Below are 12,511 nucleotides of genomic sequence, written 5' to 3' on the forward strand. Positions count from 1 at the left end.
TTATTCGTGTTTAACTCGGATATCATTACTATCAAGCGCATGATAGCTTACTTTGCCAGTTTACCATTAAGTAAAACGTTTGCGATTGCATATAGATTAGTAGTCTCGCATTGGATACAATTGTCGTGACGTCGCTTATTCCGAAGCTGCATGACGAATTTAAAGATGGGATGAGTAGTGACGTCAAACTGTTCAGCAGTTACCAATGGACATGTTTGGCGAATCAATTGAGTCTTTGTGTTTGGACCCCTGGTGTTGCCACACCGATCATTACTACACACTGCGGCGGAGGAAGGCGTTGTGTATAGTTTTTCTTATTAACGATGTTTGCTATCGATGCATCGACATTACGAATATAGGGCCCCAAACGCAAAGAATCATAGTATTTGTACCGAAAAAGTAAAGGAGCGCACGTTAAGTTACATAGTCTCGGTCCCAGCCGGCTTGTGCACCTTAGATTTTCAGAGAAATAGGTGATTGGCATTGGCATACAAACATGTTTTTATACATTGTGATTTTAACGGGTATTAAACGGCATCTTGGCAGTATACACGACTGTCAAAAAAGAAAAACGCCAAATGTACCCAAGTAACCCTGTATTGATATACGCATTCAATATTTCTTCTTTGGTGAAAATCAGACATATGACCCATTACGTCATACACAGACATTTTGATACTGTCCAGGAAATGACACAATGTCCTCTGCAATTTATATGTTTCAATTCGAAACAATATAAGTGTTATTTTCATGTGATTGTCATTCAATTTTTGATAGTTCGATTCTCGGATACGATTTTTGATCCGTCTGAATTCGGTCGATTCACAATACGATGCGCCTCCAGCGGTAGCTGGGGAAAGGGCCGAAATACGCAGTGTATCATGGGAAAATGTCGACATCCAAAGCCCGCGTAATACGAATTCAACACGGGGACATGTCATTGTGTGTGTAAATGTCAATATAATTACGTTCACGCGAATGTACACTAACAGAAATACAATTTGATAATTGTAGTATATCCATTTTCGATCTATTGATCACACGGAATCCCCTGTGAAGCTGTTTTCAGCATTATTATTATCACACTCGCGTAAAAACCCAACGGTGGCTAGGAAGGCGATGTCGACCCTAAAGGTCAAACTTTGGACTAGCAAGAGCAACCGTTGACGGCGCATTGTATTGTGAATCGCGAGAATTTATAAGCATATTGGGAAGGGGTGTCATACACTAGGAGACAGAAATCTGTGAACGGTTGAAAAATCCGTGAAAAATCTGTGATCCAACGCAGATTTTTCAAGTAATCACAAATTTTTATTACATTTTTGCATATAAAGACCAAACGGGAGCTCATTAAAGGAAACGGAAGTTGGCAACAGCTATAAAGGTGCCCGCAGATTGCCGTTTTTAAAGTTTTATTTAACAGTGTGACTATATTTACCAGGCGCACTAATTCTTCTTCTACGAGGAACAAGCGCAAGAGAAGATTCATTGGTTTTAACCACAAAATCTTGAAGACAAGGTCTTCCCACCTATCTTCAAATATGACATTTCGGAGATGTGAAACGGAATTCAAACCGCCAAGCCGCTTGCCGCTTTATGTGCTCTGGTTTGGTAAAATACAGGGGTCTTTTGGAGCTGCGCTGTCCGGGTAATCATACCCTATGGTCCTGCACCCTCCCCGTCCGTGGACAACCAAAGCCTTTAATTGTATTCCAAAATCAATTGTCCAAATGTTCCATTCCTATGCTCGATTATATTACAACATTATTAATACTTTGCAGCAATTCAAACTATTGATATATCAACAACGGAAGATACCGATTACACCACTCAAGATGGTGTCGAAGTTACAGTTACGTTAGCTGGAAGTCCAGTCAATATTAACATTCCGATTCTTGATAATAACGATGCTGAATGCTCTGAAACATTTCAAGTGACAATTACTGGGATCTCTGCTGGAGCCCTTAACACTGTGAGCGTCACTATTGAGGACGATGATCGTAAGTATGACCCGACCTTAAATTTTATTTACTCTTCTTTTCACTGATGTTATACGTTTGTAATTATGTCACTTTCCTCGTGATGTCCGTTGACACAGAGTGGACTAGTTGGCTCAGAGATGGATGACCCCCTTGTTATCTGGGGTGTCGGTCTCCCTTATACTGAAGAAAAATAACGCCAATCGCGACAGATACGAAAAAAGATATTGACATTGGGTTCATTTGCCTTACGAGCATATTCGCGTGGCCAAATAATATAAGCTCATGAGTTGTCCGAAGACTGTTAACATAATGTCAATTTTGTTCTTGGGCCTAAATGTATTTTAACATTTACATGGACCCATTAGTAAAAACATTTACAGATCCCAAAGGCAAATGATATCTTGGCACCAGGGGCACAATTTATTATTTTATTTTGATCATAGGGTCTAAATATTTACAGGAACCCTTGGGTAAATAACATTTTCCAACTTGCAGAACCCACGTGTAAAGGCTACTGTAAGTTAACTAATTAAAGGAGTGTGAAGCCCCAAAACTTAATTTGAACACAACAAAATAACGGAATTATAAAATTTTCAAAGGGCTATTTAGACTATTTAAAATATAGCCAAAATTGCAGTTAAAAAATAGAGCGGTTGTTGAACCGGAGAGGTGAACCGAGCTAGGCGCAAGTTGCCAGTCAGTTTTCCCCCAATCCCTTGGAGGAAAACCAACTGGCAACTCCAAGATCAACGCTGGAACTACTTCTAGCGTCTGTTACCAATAGCTGTTACTACTCGTCAAGTGTTGATAAAGACAACAGGTGTTGTTGAAACGTACACACGTAAGTAAACTTTCTGCAACAGATACTAAAATCTTAATCTACTGACTATACTCTACTGTTCCCGATGAATTGCGTTACATAGTGTTACTGGTTACTGATCTTCCCCTATCACTGTTATGGGTTGCCTGTTCTTTGTAATTTTTGGATTTCTTATTATCTATTTATTGGTTGTGGTATTTTACTCTCCTACACAATTTGACAACGTATGATTAATATAACTGAAAACTAAATTAAAATAAACTGAATGGAAATGAATTTGAAAAAATATGGTATTTAGGTGACAGTTCAGGGCGCACACCACTAAATAATCGCCCCATTGAAATACGTGTAGAAACACTAGTTTTCTTTGCTCGTTTTGAGGCCTTTTCGGCGCTTTTTGAGAAATTTAATGATAACCAGCCGATTGCAAATCGATGAAATTTTAACATGACATATGTTTCAATGTATGGGTAGTCTTCCACCTCGTCTTCCCGGTAGGAGCCACTAAACAGCACCCTCACTGTTTTTGACATGCTCTCATGACTGCAAACCTTTTTCTGCCCATTTTTTAATACGCGGACCTATTTTCTCGATAATTATAAAAATGCGACTTTTTTAGTGATTCAAATTCATGCACAGGCTTTACACTTTTATTTAATCTATAATTCGCTACTCTTTCTGATTGCTAGTCCAAAGAGCAGCCCATAATACCTCAAAAACTTTCTGTATTTTACCGGAACTCAGTAGGGTTGCACAAATGGCGCATTGATTTAGTGGTGTGCCCCCTTTATATGCTGCCAATATGGCGGGTCTTTACGCCATTGAATTCAACTTGTGATGCATTGTGTCAAAATTTCACTACTTCCTAAAACTCGTCTTGTGGCAATTTCGCTTAGAAAAAATCAGTTAAACTTCTTTTCCGATTCCAAAATGCCAATAGTAAAAATTGCAAAGAATTTGCAATTTATTTACAGATTTTTGGGGATTTTAGAGTCATTTGCTAAAACAAAAACAAAACACGACCGACCGACCCTACATGAAAGTTCATCCACCCGTAGAACAGTTTTTACCGTTGCCTTAACTTAAAACCAGTTTTCTACGTTAGACTACTATGTGGTCACTAACGTAATTCTTAATGTAAAAATCAGCCCCGGGCAAATCAGATCTTAATGTTTTAATTAATACACAAAAATTCAACTACAAATGACTACAGTACGTGAAATAATGTTTTGCCTTTTCTTGGGCACCATGTAACATATTCATATTATTACTGTTATTCACAGCGGGGTTCATAGATTACGTAGTAGCGGATAACCAATTTGTTGCCTCCTCCGAGCTTCAAATCAGAGAGTGGAATAGCTATTTCTATCCTTATAATGGTAACTACTATGGCCCTTATTGGTATAGCGGATTTTTTAACGGTCCAATGGATATCACATTCATAGCGGGAGATGCAAATAACATTAATGCCCCTGTCGGACCCAACAAATATCCACCAGCATGGGCTCCTAATTTTGACACTGATACGACTCCATTAATCCAGGTAAGTAGGCTCATTCACCTAAATATAGATTAACCAAAAAAAAAAAAAAAAACCAAAACATCAACGAAACAAAGAAACAAACCAAAATCATTGCCTCAAATTCTTGTTAACATTCCTTTATATATAGAAAGCAACCAGCATTTTCCCAATGTTATAATAGTATATAAATTGCCGATTTCATTATTGCAACATACTGATATCAGGGAATATTCCCCTCGACATAACAGTCCTAACATATGTTATTACAACCAAAGTGATTTCCCCCAGAAATGTCCTAATAAACAAACTCTTATTGCTTATAAGGTAGTTTCCCAGGGTTTATTCAGAGTACCTCACAATAATAATGATGATAATGATGTCCTGCGAAAAGTCACTGTTCAGCGAAGTTGACTGTACACATGCATGTATATACCCTTCTTTGCCTATAAAATCCTCGCACAGAGATGGTGCTACTTTCTCCAAATACTCAACTCCTTGCACAGATGACGATCTCCAAAATGATGCTTCTTTCATCAATCACTCTCTTTCTTCAGGAAACAGGCTTCTTTCTGCACTGATCCAATTTATTGACAGATGTGTTGTTTTATAAACCAGGCTCCAGCAATTCAACAAAGAAGTATTATAATAGCACATGAAAAGGCTATGCAAACTGGTTCAAATGTACCTCCGTTTGAAGCACAACGACAACCAACACATTATAGGGTGCATTCAATCTCTCTTCATATTCTGCCCAAGTGCAAACTAAATTGCTTCCATCTTTTACACTCGTAAAAAAACCCACAATCTATTAATAGACCATTTTGTCACGTTCAGCTTATTCTAGAAATGGGAATTTCCAATTAGCATTAGGCAATGCATTTGAGCAATCTGGGAATTCCCAAGTTTAATTTATAAAATTACACTTTATCATTACATCATTTCCCGGGGTTTCCCAAGATGATGTCATATCCACTTCACTTTTTAGGGGAATACCCAAATCCATAATTAGTCCTGACTTTGTTTACAGTGATTACATCACAAAGTGGTTTCCCAAATATTATTACAGATCAATTCTTGCAAAACGGGGTGTCCCATCGCACATGGAATAACTCTAAATTGTAAACAAAGACAAATAATCAAATTAAAATTCTCTGGGCACATCACATGCGAGAGGCAATCAAATCCAAACTTACGCTCGCGTAAAATTTTAAAAAGCGCGCGTCAGTCACGCAACACGCAAAGCGCAGTTCGCGTAGGTGTTGCGTCCAGCTGTGTGTACGCCATTGATTAATCCACGATATTATGAGTCCCGCCTATTACGAGCTCATCAGGGTATAGTCCTGAAAGGATAACAGTCTGTTAATGAATGGGAAACAGAATCTAAGAAGGGTCAATTCAATTGTTGCTAGCAATTGAACTGTATCGCTTTTGTAGTTCTCGCGCATGCTCAGTGTTTATAGTTTTGAGAGCGTCGAGCCAATTGATTGCACATAGAACGGATATTCTTAGTCAGTGGGAGTGGTCTAGTTCGTAGACACATTTCTGATTGGACAATCGCATGATTTTGGGTGCCGTCTATCAGGCCGTAGACGACCCCACGTCATCATGCGTCTTGATAATCCGTAACACGCGTGTAGAGGTGCGCGTATGTATCGCGCTGGATGCGTAGATTAGTGCGGAATACGCGAACGCGCTAGCAGTACGCGCAACAGAATACGTAAAGTTGTAAACAAGTTTCGTTCATTTTATAATGAGGGAGTTTTTATGACGGTAACTTAGTTTTTGCTTTAAAAAATTGTTTACAGTTATTAAAATAATATTTAACTGACTAAGAATGAGAATAAACGATAGGAATTTTTATTTTGCCTATCCTCTACCTATGATAGACGACAGGCAGGTCCAATATTTTTATCGTAGTGGATACCGGCTGCGCCGGCATCCACTACTCAAAATATTGGACCTGCCTGTCGTCTATCACACGGTAGAGGATAGGCAAAATAAAAATTCCTATCGTTTATTCTCTAAATGGCAGTCAGGAGAAAGCGCAGTGTTCATCGCAAAGGAAAATCGCATGGAAAAACATCGGACTAAATACTAGCCTTTAGATAAGTTGTAGTGCATTTTAGCTCGTTCGATTTTCATCATGCTATCGATTCTTGTTTTGTATCTTCCCTTTGAACAGGTGATCTTCACCGAAGTTGTTTCAGTGACTGGTATTGCCATACAGGGTTCAGATATGATATGGTATAATGGTCTGGTACCATTTGTGACACCTGATTGCTGTTTTACTCCTGAGCTGCAGATAATTGGCGAGCTAGGCGGTGCATACACTGCTGCGGTTGTTAACGGTAACATGGTAAGGTGATGCATTTCCTCTCAAAACAAATCACGTATATTTATTACGAGCTAGTCGCAATGATTCAAGACCAAATGACGTTTTACCCGAATTCACTTCATAATGTACAACAAAACACACTGTTTGTTTAAGTTAATTTGATTTGATTAAGGTTACTTATCCGGCAGTCTTCTTCTCGTTGTTGATTACAAATTTCTGTTGCATTCAATGTTCCGGCCGACCCACTGAAATCCAGTTCCAACTTTGTAATTCCACGGCAATTTAAATTCTTTGGCAATGATGACACTATGTTACTTTCAATATTCACTCACTCATGGATGACTCCACAATAGTACCATCGCTATAACTCCAAGTGGACTGATTCCAAGGATTCAAGTTTGTGAACACATTGCTCAACTGATTGCTGCGCTTTACATAGATTACAGCTTAAAACTTCAAATTTGATGTGCACGAACATCTTTTTTTTTCTCTTTTATAACAAACTAGTAAATCTGTAAAAAGTTTCAGCTATTAAAAGTTCATTCTATTAAATACATGTTAATATAGACACAGGATCCGAAAATAAGTTCATCAGGATTGTCAATAAAACAGATAATTGAAAGATTCTTGTGAACAAATCCAATATTTTGGGTTGATGTTGCGTACCTCGATGACAGTTTCGTGCTAAGACTTAGCACTTTCTCAATTTGACTGACCAATTCCTGCACCTTGACGCTGGTGGCGCTGTTAGGAGTTGGTCGTAGATATGCGGTATAAAGAAGTTCTCCTCGTCTCTGTTGAGTGTTTTGGCCCCCTCTTTCTTATCCAGATGGCTTCCTTTGTATGGCTCCTCTTTGTGTTCTGTTCTCTGTCTCTGATTTGTGATTCTTCCCACCCAATTACATGATTGTCATCTGCGACATGATCTGTTATTGCGGACTTGTTGGCCACCCCTGTAATGGATGCCTGTCTTTGAGATCTGGTATATGCTTTCTTTGAAGCTTTTTCTGCTTCGGTTTTATGTTCTTTGAGTCTAGTTCCAAAAAGTCTAGAGGTTTCTCCAATGTATGGTTTGTCGCAATTGAGGCATGGAATCTCATATATGCAGTCAGATATTTGAGTGGACTAAAATATTTCTCAGTGTTTGGTGAGGTTTGAAGGCGGTGTTAATGCCGTGCTTCTTAAAGACCCGCCTCACGCGCTGGGAGAGGCCTTCTTTATAAGGGAGGACTGCCATTCCTCTGGAATTAGACTCTGGTTGATCCTTGCTATGCGATTTATTTTTGCTTTGCGTTTGATGGGCTTTTAATCAAATGTTGTTATTTCAAAATTTCTCAACCGAATTAGCGAAATTTGTGCAAATAGGATTTTATATTTTCTACGATATTAAATGTGATTATTAATTTATTTGATGAAAACAGAAAAAAGTCGAGTATTCAAACTTTAAAGCACTTTTTCTTGAAACAGCGAATTTCAAGGTAGATCATTTTACCAAATCAGGGCCGCGGAAGAGACGGCAATCTCTGTATTACATGGCCCTGGCGGTAGTCGCATGACTGAAAACAATTAAAGGATTTTGTTGTTATTTATATATGTACTGGTCGAGTGCAGATCCGTCCAAACACGCTTTTTAATACGGAATAAATGCTAACCTCGTCGTGACATCCAAGCAGCAAAGTTCCTTTCCCATTGAAAAAGCGTTATCCGGCGGATCTGCAGTCGGCTATTCTGCTACTGAATGATAAATTCGCTACCCTGTCTGTTCATGCAATACGAAAAATATCAATGGTTTGAAGCGGTATCGCACTCAGCCCGCGGCCTCGTGTGATACGACCCCCGGGGTTACGATCTCTAACCAGTGATATTTTATGTATTGCATGAACAAACAGGGGGTAACTAATAAATAGTATTGCGAGCTCGAGTTTGACCCCGAAATCTCTGGTGATCGTGATCGTGCCCTTGCAAAGTTATATTCGTGCATTTCTGATATCAACATTTGGATGGGTCACACTAAACTCCAGTTAAATTGGAACAAAACTGAGTTTTTTTTTATCAGTGCTACCAAACGCACTGCATGATACCGAGTTAATAAATGGCTCCCTGAATATGTCAGTTGACAAGAATACTGTTAATTATCACATTCGTAACTTATGGCGCATTCGCCAACTCAGAATGCTTGTCATCATGCCGTTATCATGGTTATGCTGGTTTCATACTTTCCTGCCGCTTGCCGCTATGCCGCTCTGAAGATGATTTTACTTCACTGCGCAATCTCACCAAAAACGCTAGCGGTGACCAGCGGCAAGCCGATATATCGATCACTCCATCGCTTTGCCGCCGCGGCAGCACCGCTGGGAGTTTAATTCAAGTCAACTCGGAGCGGTGCCGCTCTGACGTATGAGAACAAAATACGATTTTGGAGCGGTGCTGAGCGGCAAGAGTGACTTTCAGAGTCATGCCGCTGCCGCTCAGCGGTGTGCCGCTCCGCTCGCAGAAAAATACAAGCGGCATGATGAAGCGTCATGCAGCTCAGCGGCAAGCGGCAGAAAGTATGAAACCAGCATTAGGGCACTTGTTTAAAAAATTTCTTTCACAACTTGAAAGTAATATTTCACGTTTTTCTTTGAAACTTGCTGTCCTTCAGATGATTACTGGCAATAACAACAAGAACGATTTGGTCGAAATTACCTTCGATGATCCTATAATTGCCTCATCATTGATTCTAACTCTTCCGCCTGCGTTGTGTGATGGAGTGGGTGGCGTGTGCGCATTACGCTTTCAGGTCCGCGGATGTCCAAATGCTTAATGAGGTAATAGTTTTTACTCTTTAAAACGAGCCTGGACAGAATTAAAAAGACTAGTTCGCGTCTGACGTCACTGTCGACTGAGACCCTTGATAGGTTAATAGCGCGAAACACAATGACAAAAAGGGGCAATAGCGCGTAAAGGGAAGGTTCATAATTCATCTGGTGCTTTCATCGGAGAAAACGAATCACAAGAAATTTTTTAAGGTTCAAAATTATAAGGTACACTGTTTTACCACCGCGTTCAGAAACTCAATCATCACGACATCGTAAAGAAATCGTTTCTGAGTTTGATTGACAGATGATGTAACAAATAAAAATGATGTGCGTTACGCCATTAATGGTCCAATTTGGAGGTGTGTGGGTGTGTGTGTGGGGGGTACACATGTGGATAGCACTTATGTGTGAGATTGCCCCCTCCCCGGATCGCGCTATCGTGTGGAGTCAATATTATAATATTTCAAATCATATAATTTATTTCGTTTTTATTCTGACACACAGGAAAGTTTTCTCAAACCCCAGTCTCAGTCCAGCGGCCAGCCGGTTGATGTGGTTGAAGTATCAACTGAAAGAAGGATATAATCCGCTTTGTATATAAATAATAGATATCACCTAGAATTAAGAAATAAAGGGTGATGCATTATCCTTTACACGCAAATAATGTGTCCGAGGCAGTAAAACGTAAATAATGAGTGAGACGCAGCCGGACCCATTATTTAAACGTTTTTACTGCCGAGGTAATACCACAAAATAGTGCGATTTAAAGAGGAAATATCACTTTTATGCCCAAATATTTGAAGGTGTTTATCGCAAGGTATAGCGCTTTCGCGTAGCCAAAGCGTAAGTGATAGCGATATTGCAGAACGCGTAACCAAGCGTAATGCTTTGCGTAGAATGCGTAACGGCGCTAATAAAACTGCATCGCGCTTTGCTGTTCGGTGTGATGCGAGAAGAACATAAAGTTCGTTGCCCTGGCCACTCTATTGTTAATTAATGGTCTTTCACGTGATGCGTTTCAACAAATCACAGTGCGCGATTTTGAATAATGGGTCATGGAGGTAATATAATGTTTAATCTAGTAGACGTGGGTTATATAATGCATTATACCTCTAGAATAGAAAGTTAGAAACCGGCTATTCCCGATTCCAGTAAAATGCAGTTTGTTAAAAAATACTACCATGTTTTGCCAGATGAAACATAGCCCAATCCTTTCCCTTTAATTGAGTAGCTACGATAGGCAGATTTTTATATTTGTAAATTGTTTGGGAAAATGCCGGGGCCAAAACATACAATTTTGCAAAGTTATTTATAATAGAGGTAGTCATTGTGACGTCAACGCCGCCATCTTGTGGGTACGGAGTGCTTTGTTGCTAAGATCACCGAGTTGTCGCTTGACATGTCTAAAGCTGAATTTATACTCAATCGCTTTTGCAGAAAAGCGATTTTCACGCATGCTCAATGTTTACTTACATTTCCAGAGCGTCAAGCCGATCAATCGATTCAAATCGCCGAGGCAAAAACGACGTCGCTTTTGCAAGTTGAAGAAATCTCAACTTCCCTGCGATATCGCTTGACACGTTTCAATGCGTCAACCAATCATAAACAACCATCTGGATCTATTATTTTGCTAATTAATTTACTTCTCTCGATTATTAATTTTTGGTGATGAATTAATTCAAAGCAATAATCATTGACAGCAACTGATGTTTAAAAATGTATTTTGTTGCATTTAGAATATTTTAATTGTCGTCTGCAATCGCTATCGCCGTGATAAGTATAAATGCAAAAGCGACGAGCGATGCATCGCAAAATTCGGCGATTGCCCATCGCTTTTCAAAAGCGTTTAATCGCAATCGCTCGGCGATTGAGTATAAATTCAGCTTAACGCATGACATGCAGAACGGCAGTACCCACAAGATGGCGGATCCCGCGGAAAAGGCTGACGGCCTCTATTGTAGTTAAAAATTTTGCAGGCTTGACACAAGTCTCGAGTATTACTCTAAATCTTACTATTTTAAGTTATATTTAATCATAGTTATAAAAGAGAATGTTAAATGTTATTGCTAAATTTAGAGTGCATAGACTTATTAGACTTTGTACCCCTTATTATACTTAATTGTCACAGCATACAAAAAAAAACATGATAAAAACGCATGCTTTGTACCTTGGCTTTTATTTAGTTAGTCCCAACTAAAATATTAGTATTGGCTATGTTTCATTTAGTACAGCTGCTAAAATCCCAAACTAGGAGCCATTGTGCACTTTTTCTTTAATTTGGAAAGACAGGATAATACTTTTTTAAAAAAAAAAAATTGGTACTGTATTTTTCTGGAATGAGAGTTCAAATAGGTTCAAATAGACATGGTATATAAAATATCAAAGACGGCAATTCCCGTCTAGCGACATTTTCTTATTTATAAGTGTATAATAATCTGTGATGTTAATATTATTAATTATTAAAAATATCAATCCTGATCTGTTTGACGGTATTTGCTGCCTGTGTCATTATACCAAAAAATGGTTTACTTGACATGTTCAATCAACTTGACATGCCGGAACAGATCTGAAAATCCTTTTTGTGGTTTTGTTTTTCGTAATTGGGTTTATTCTCATTTGATCCGAATTACAATATAATGTTCAAGGAGGTCAGCAGATTTAAGGAAGCCCAATATTTATTTTGATAATAATAAATTTAGTAGTAGTAATAATAATAATAACAATAATAAAAATAATAACGATGTTATAAGATTGCGTCGCCAGTTGCACTCGAAAATCACAACTCCTATGAACCGATGTGCTCACATATTCTGCTCAATCAGTGTTAATTAAAACAGGTAAGCTCCATCCTTCACAAACTTCTGCCCATTCTCTACAGATCATTTCAAATGAAACAAGTTTTTTCTAAATTGGTTCTGTTTTGGAAAAATCGCGTTTTATTCTAACCGGCAAGTTTGCATAGATGTTGGCAACCAGTTTATTTTGGTTAATTTGGGTATGCTGAAGTCGAATCAGTTGACTGCCAAGCAGTATTTTGAGACTGTGACCCAC

The 12,511-nt window shown here is 38.8% G+C and overlaps 1 protein-coding gene across 1 annotated transcript; it reads left to right on the plus strand.

Annotated features, from left to right (window-relative positions):
• The first annotated feature begins 39 nt into the window (after window positions 1–39).
• Window positions 40–12,270, plus strand: LOC140163951 (uncharacterized). The gene is made up of 6 exons (XM_072187251.1): window positions 40–70; window positions 1,782–2,000; window positions 4,086–4,345; window positions 6,507–6,680; window positions 9,304–9,469; window positions 9,965–12,270. Exons 1-5 carry the CDS (start codon window positions 40–42, stop codon window positions 9,463–9,465), a joined length of 846 nt encoding a protein of 281 aa, XP_072043352.1. The 3' UTR covers window positions 9,466–9,469; window positions 9,965–12,270.
• The last annotated feature ends 241 nt before the right edge of the window (window positions 12,271–12,511 follow it).

Source organism: Amphiura filiformis, chromosome 1, assembly GCF_039555335.1.
Source record: "Amphiura filiformis chromosome 1, Afil_fr2py, whole genome shotgun sequence".
NCBI classification, from domain to species: Eukaryota; Metazoa; Echinodermata; class Ophiuroidea; order Amphilepidida; family Amphiuridae; genus Amphiura; species Amphiura filiformis.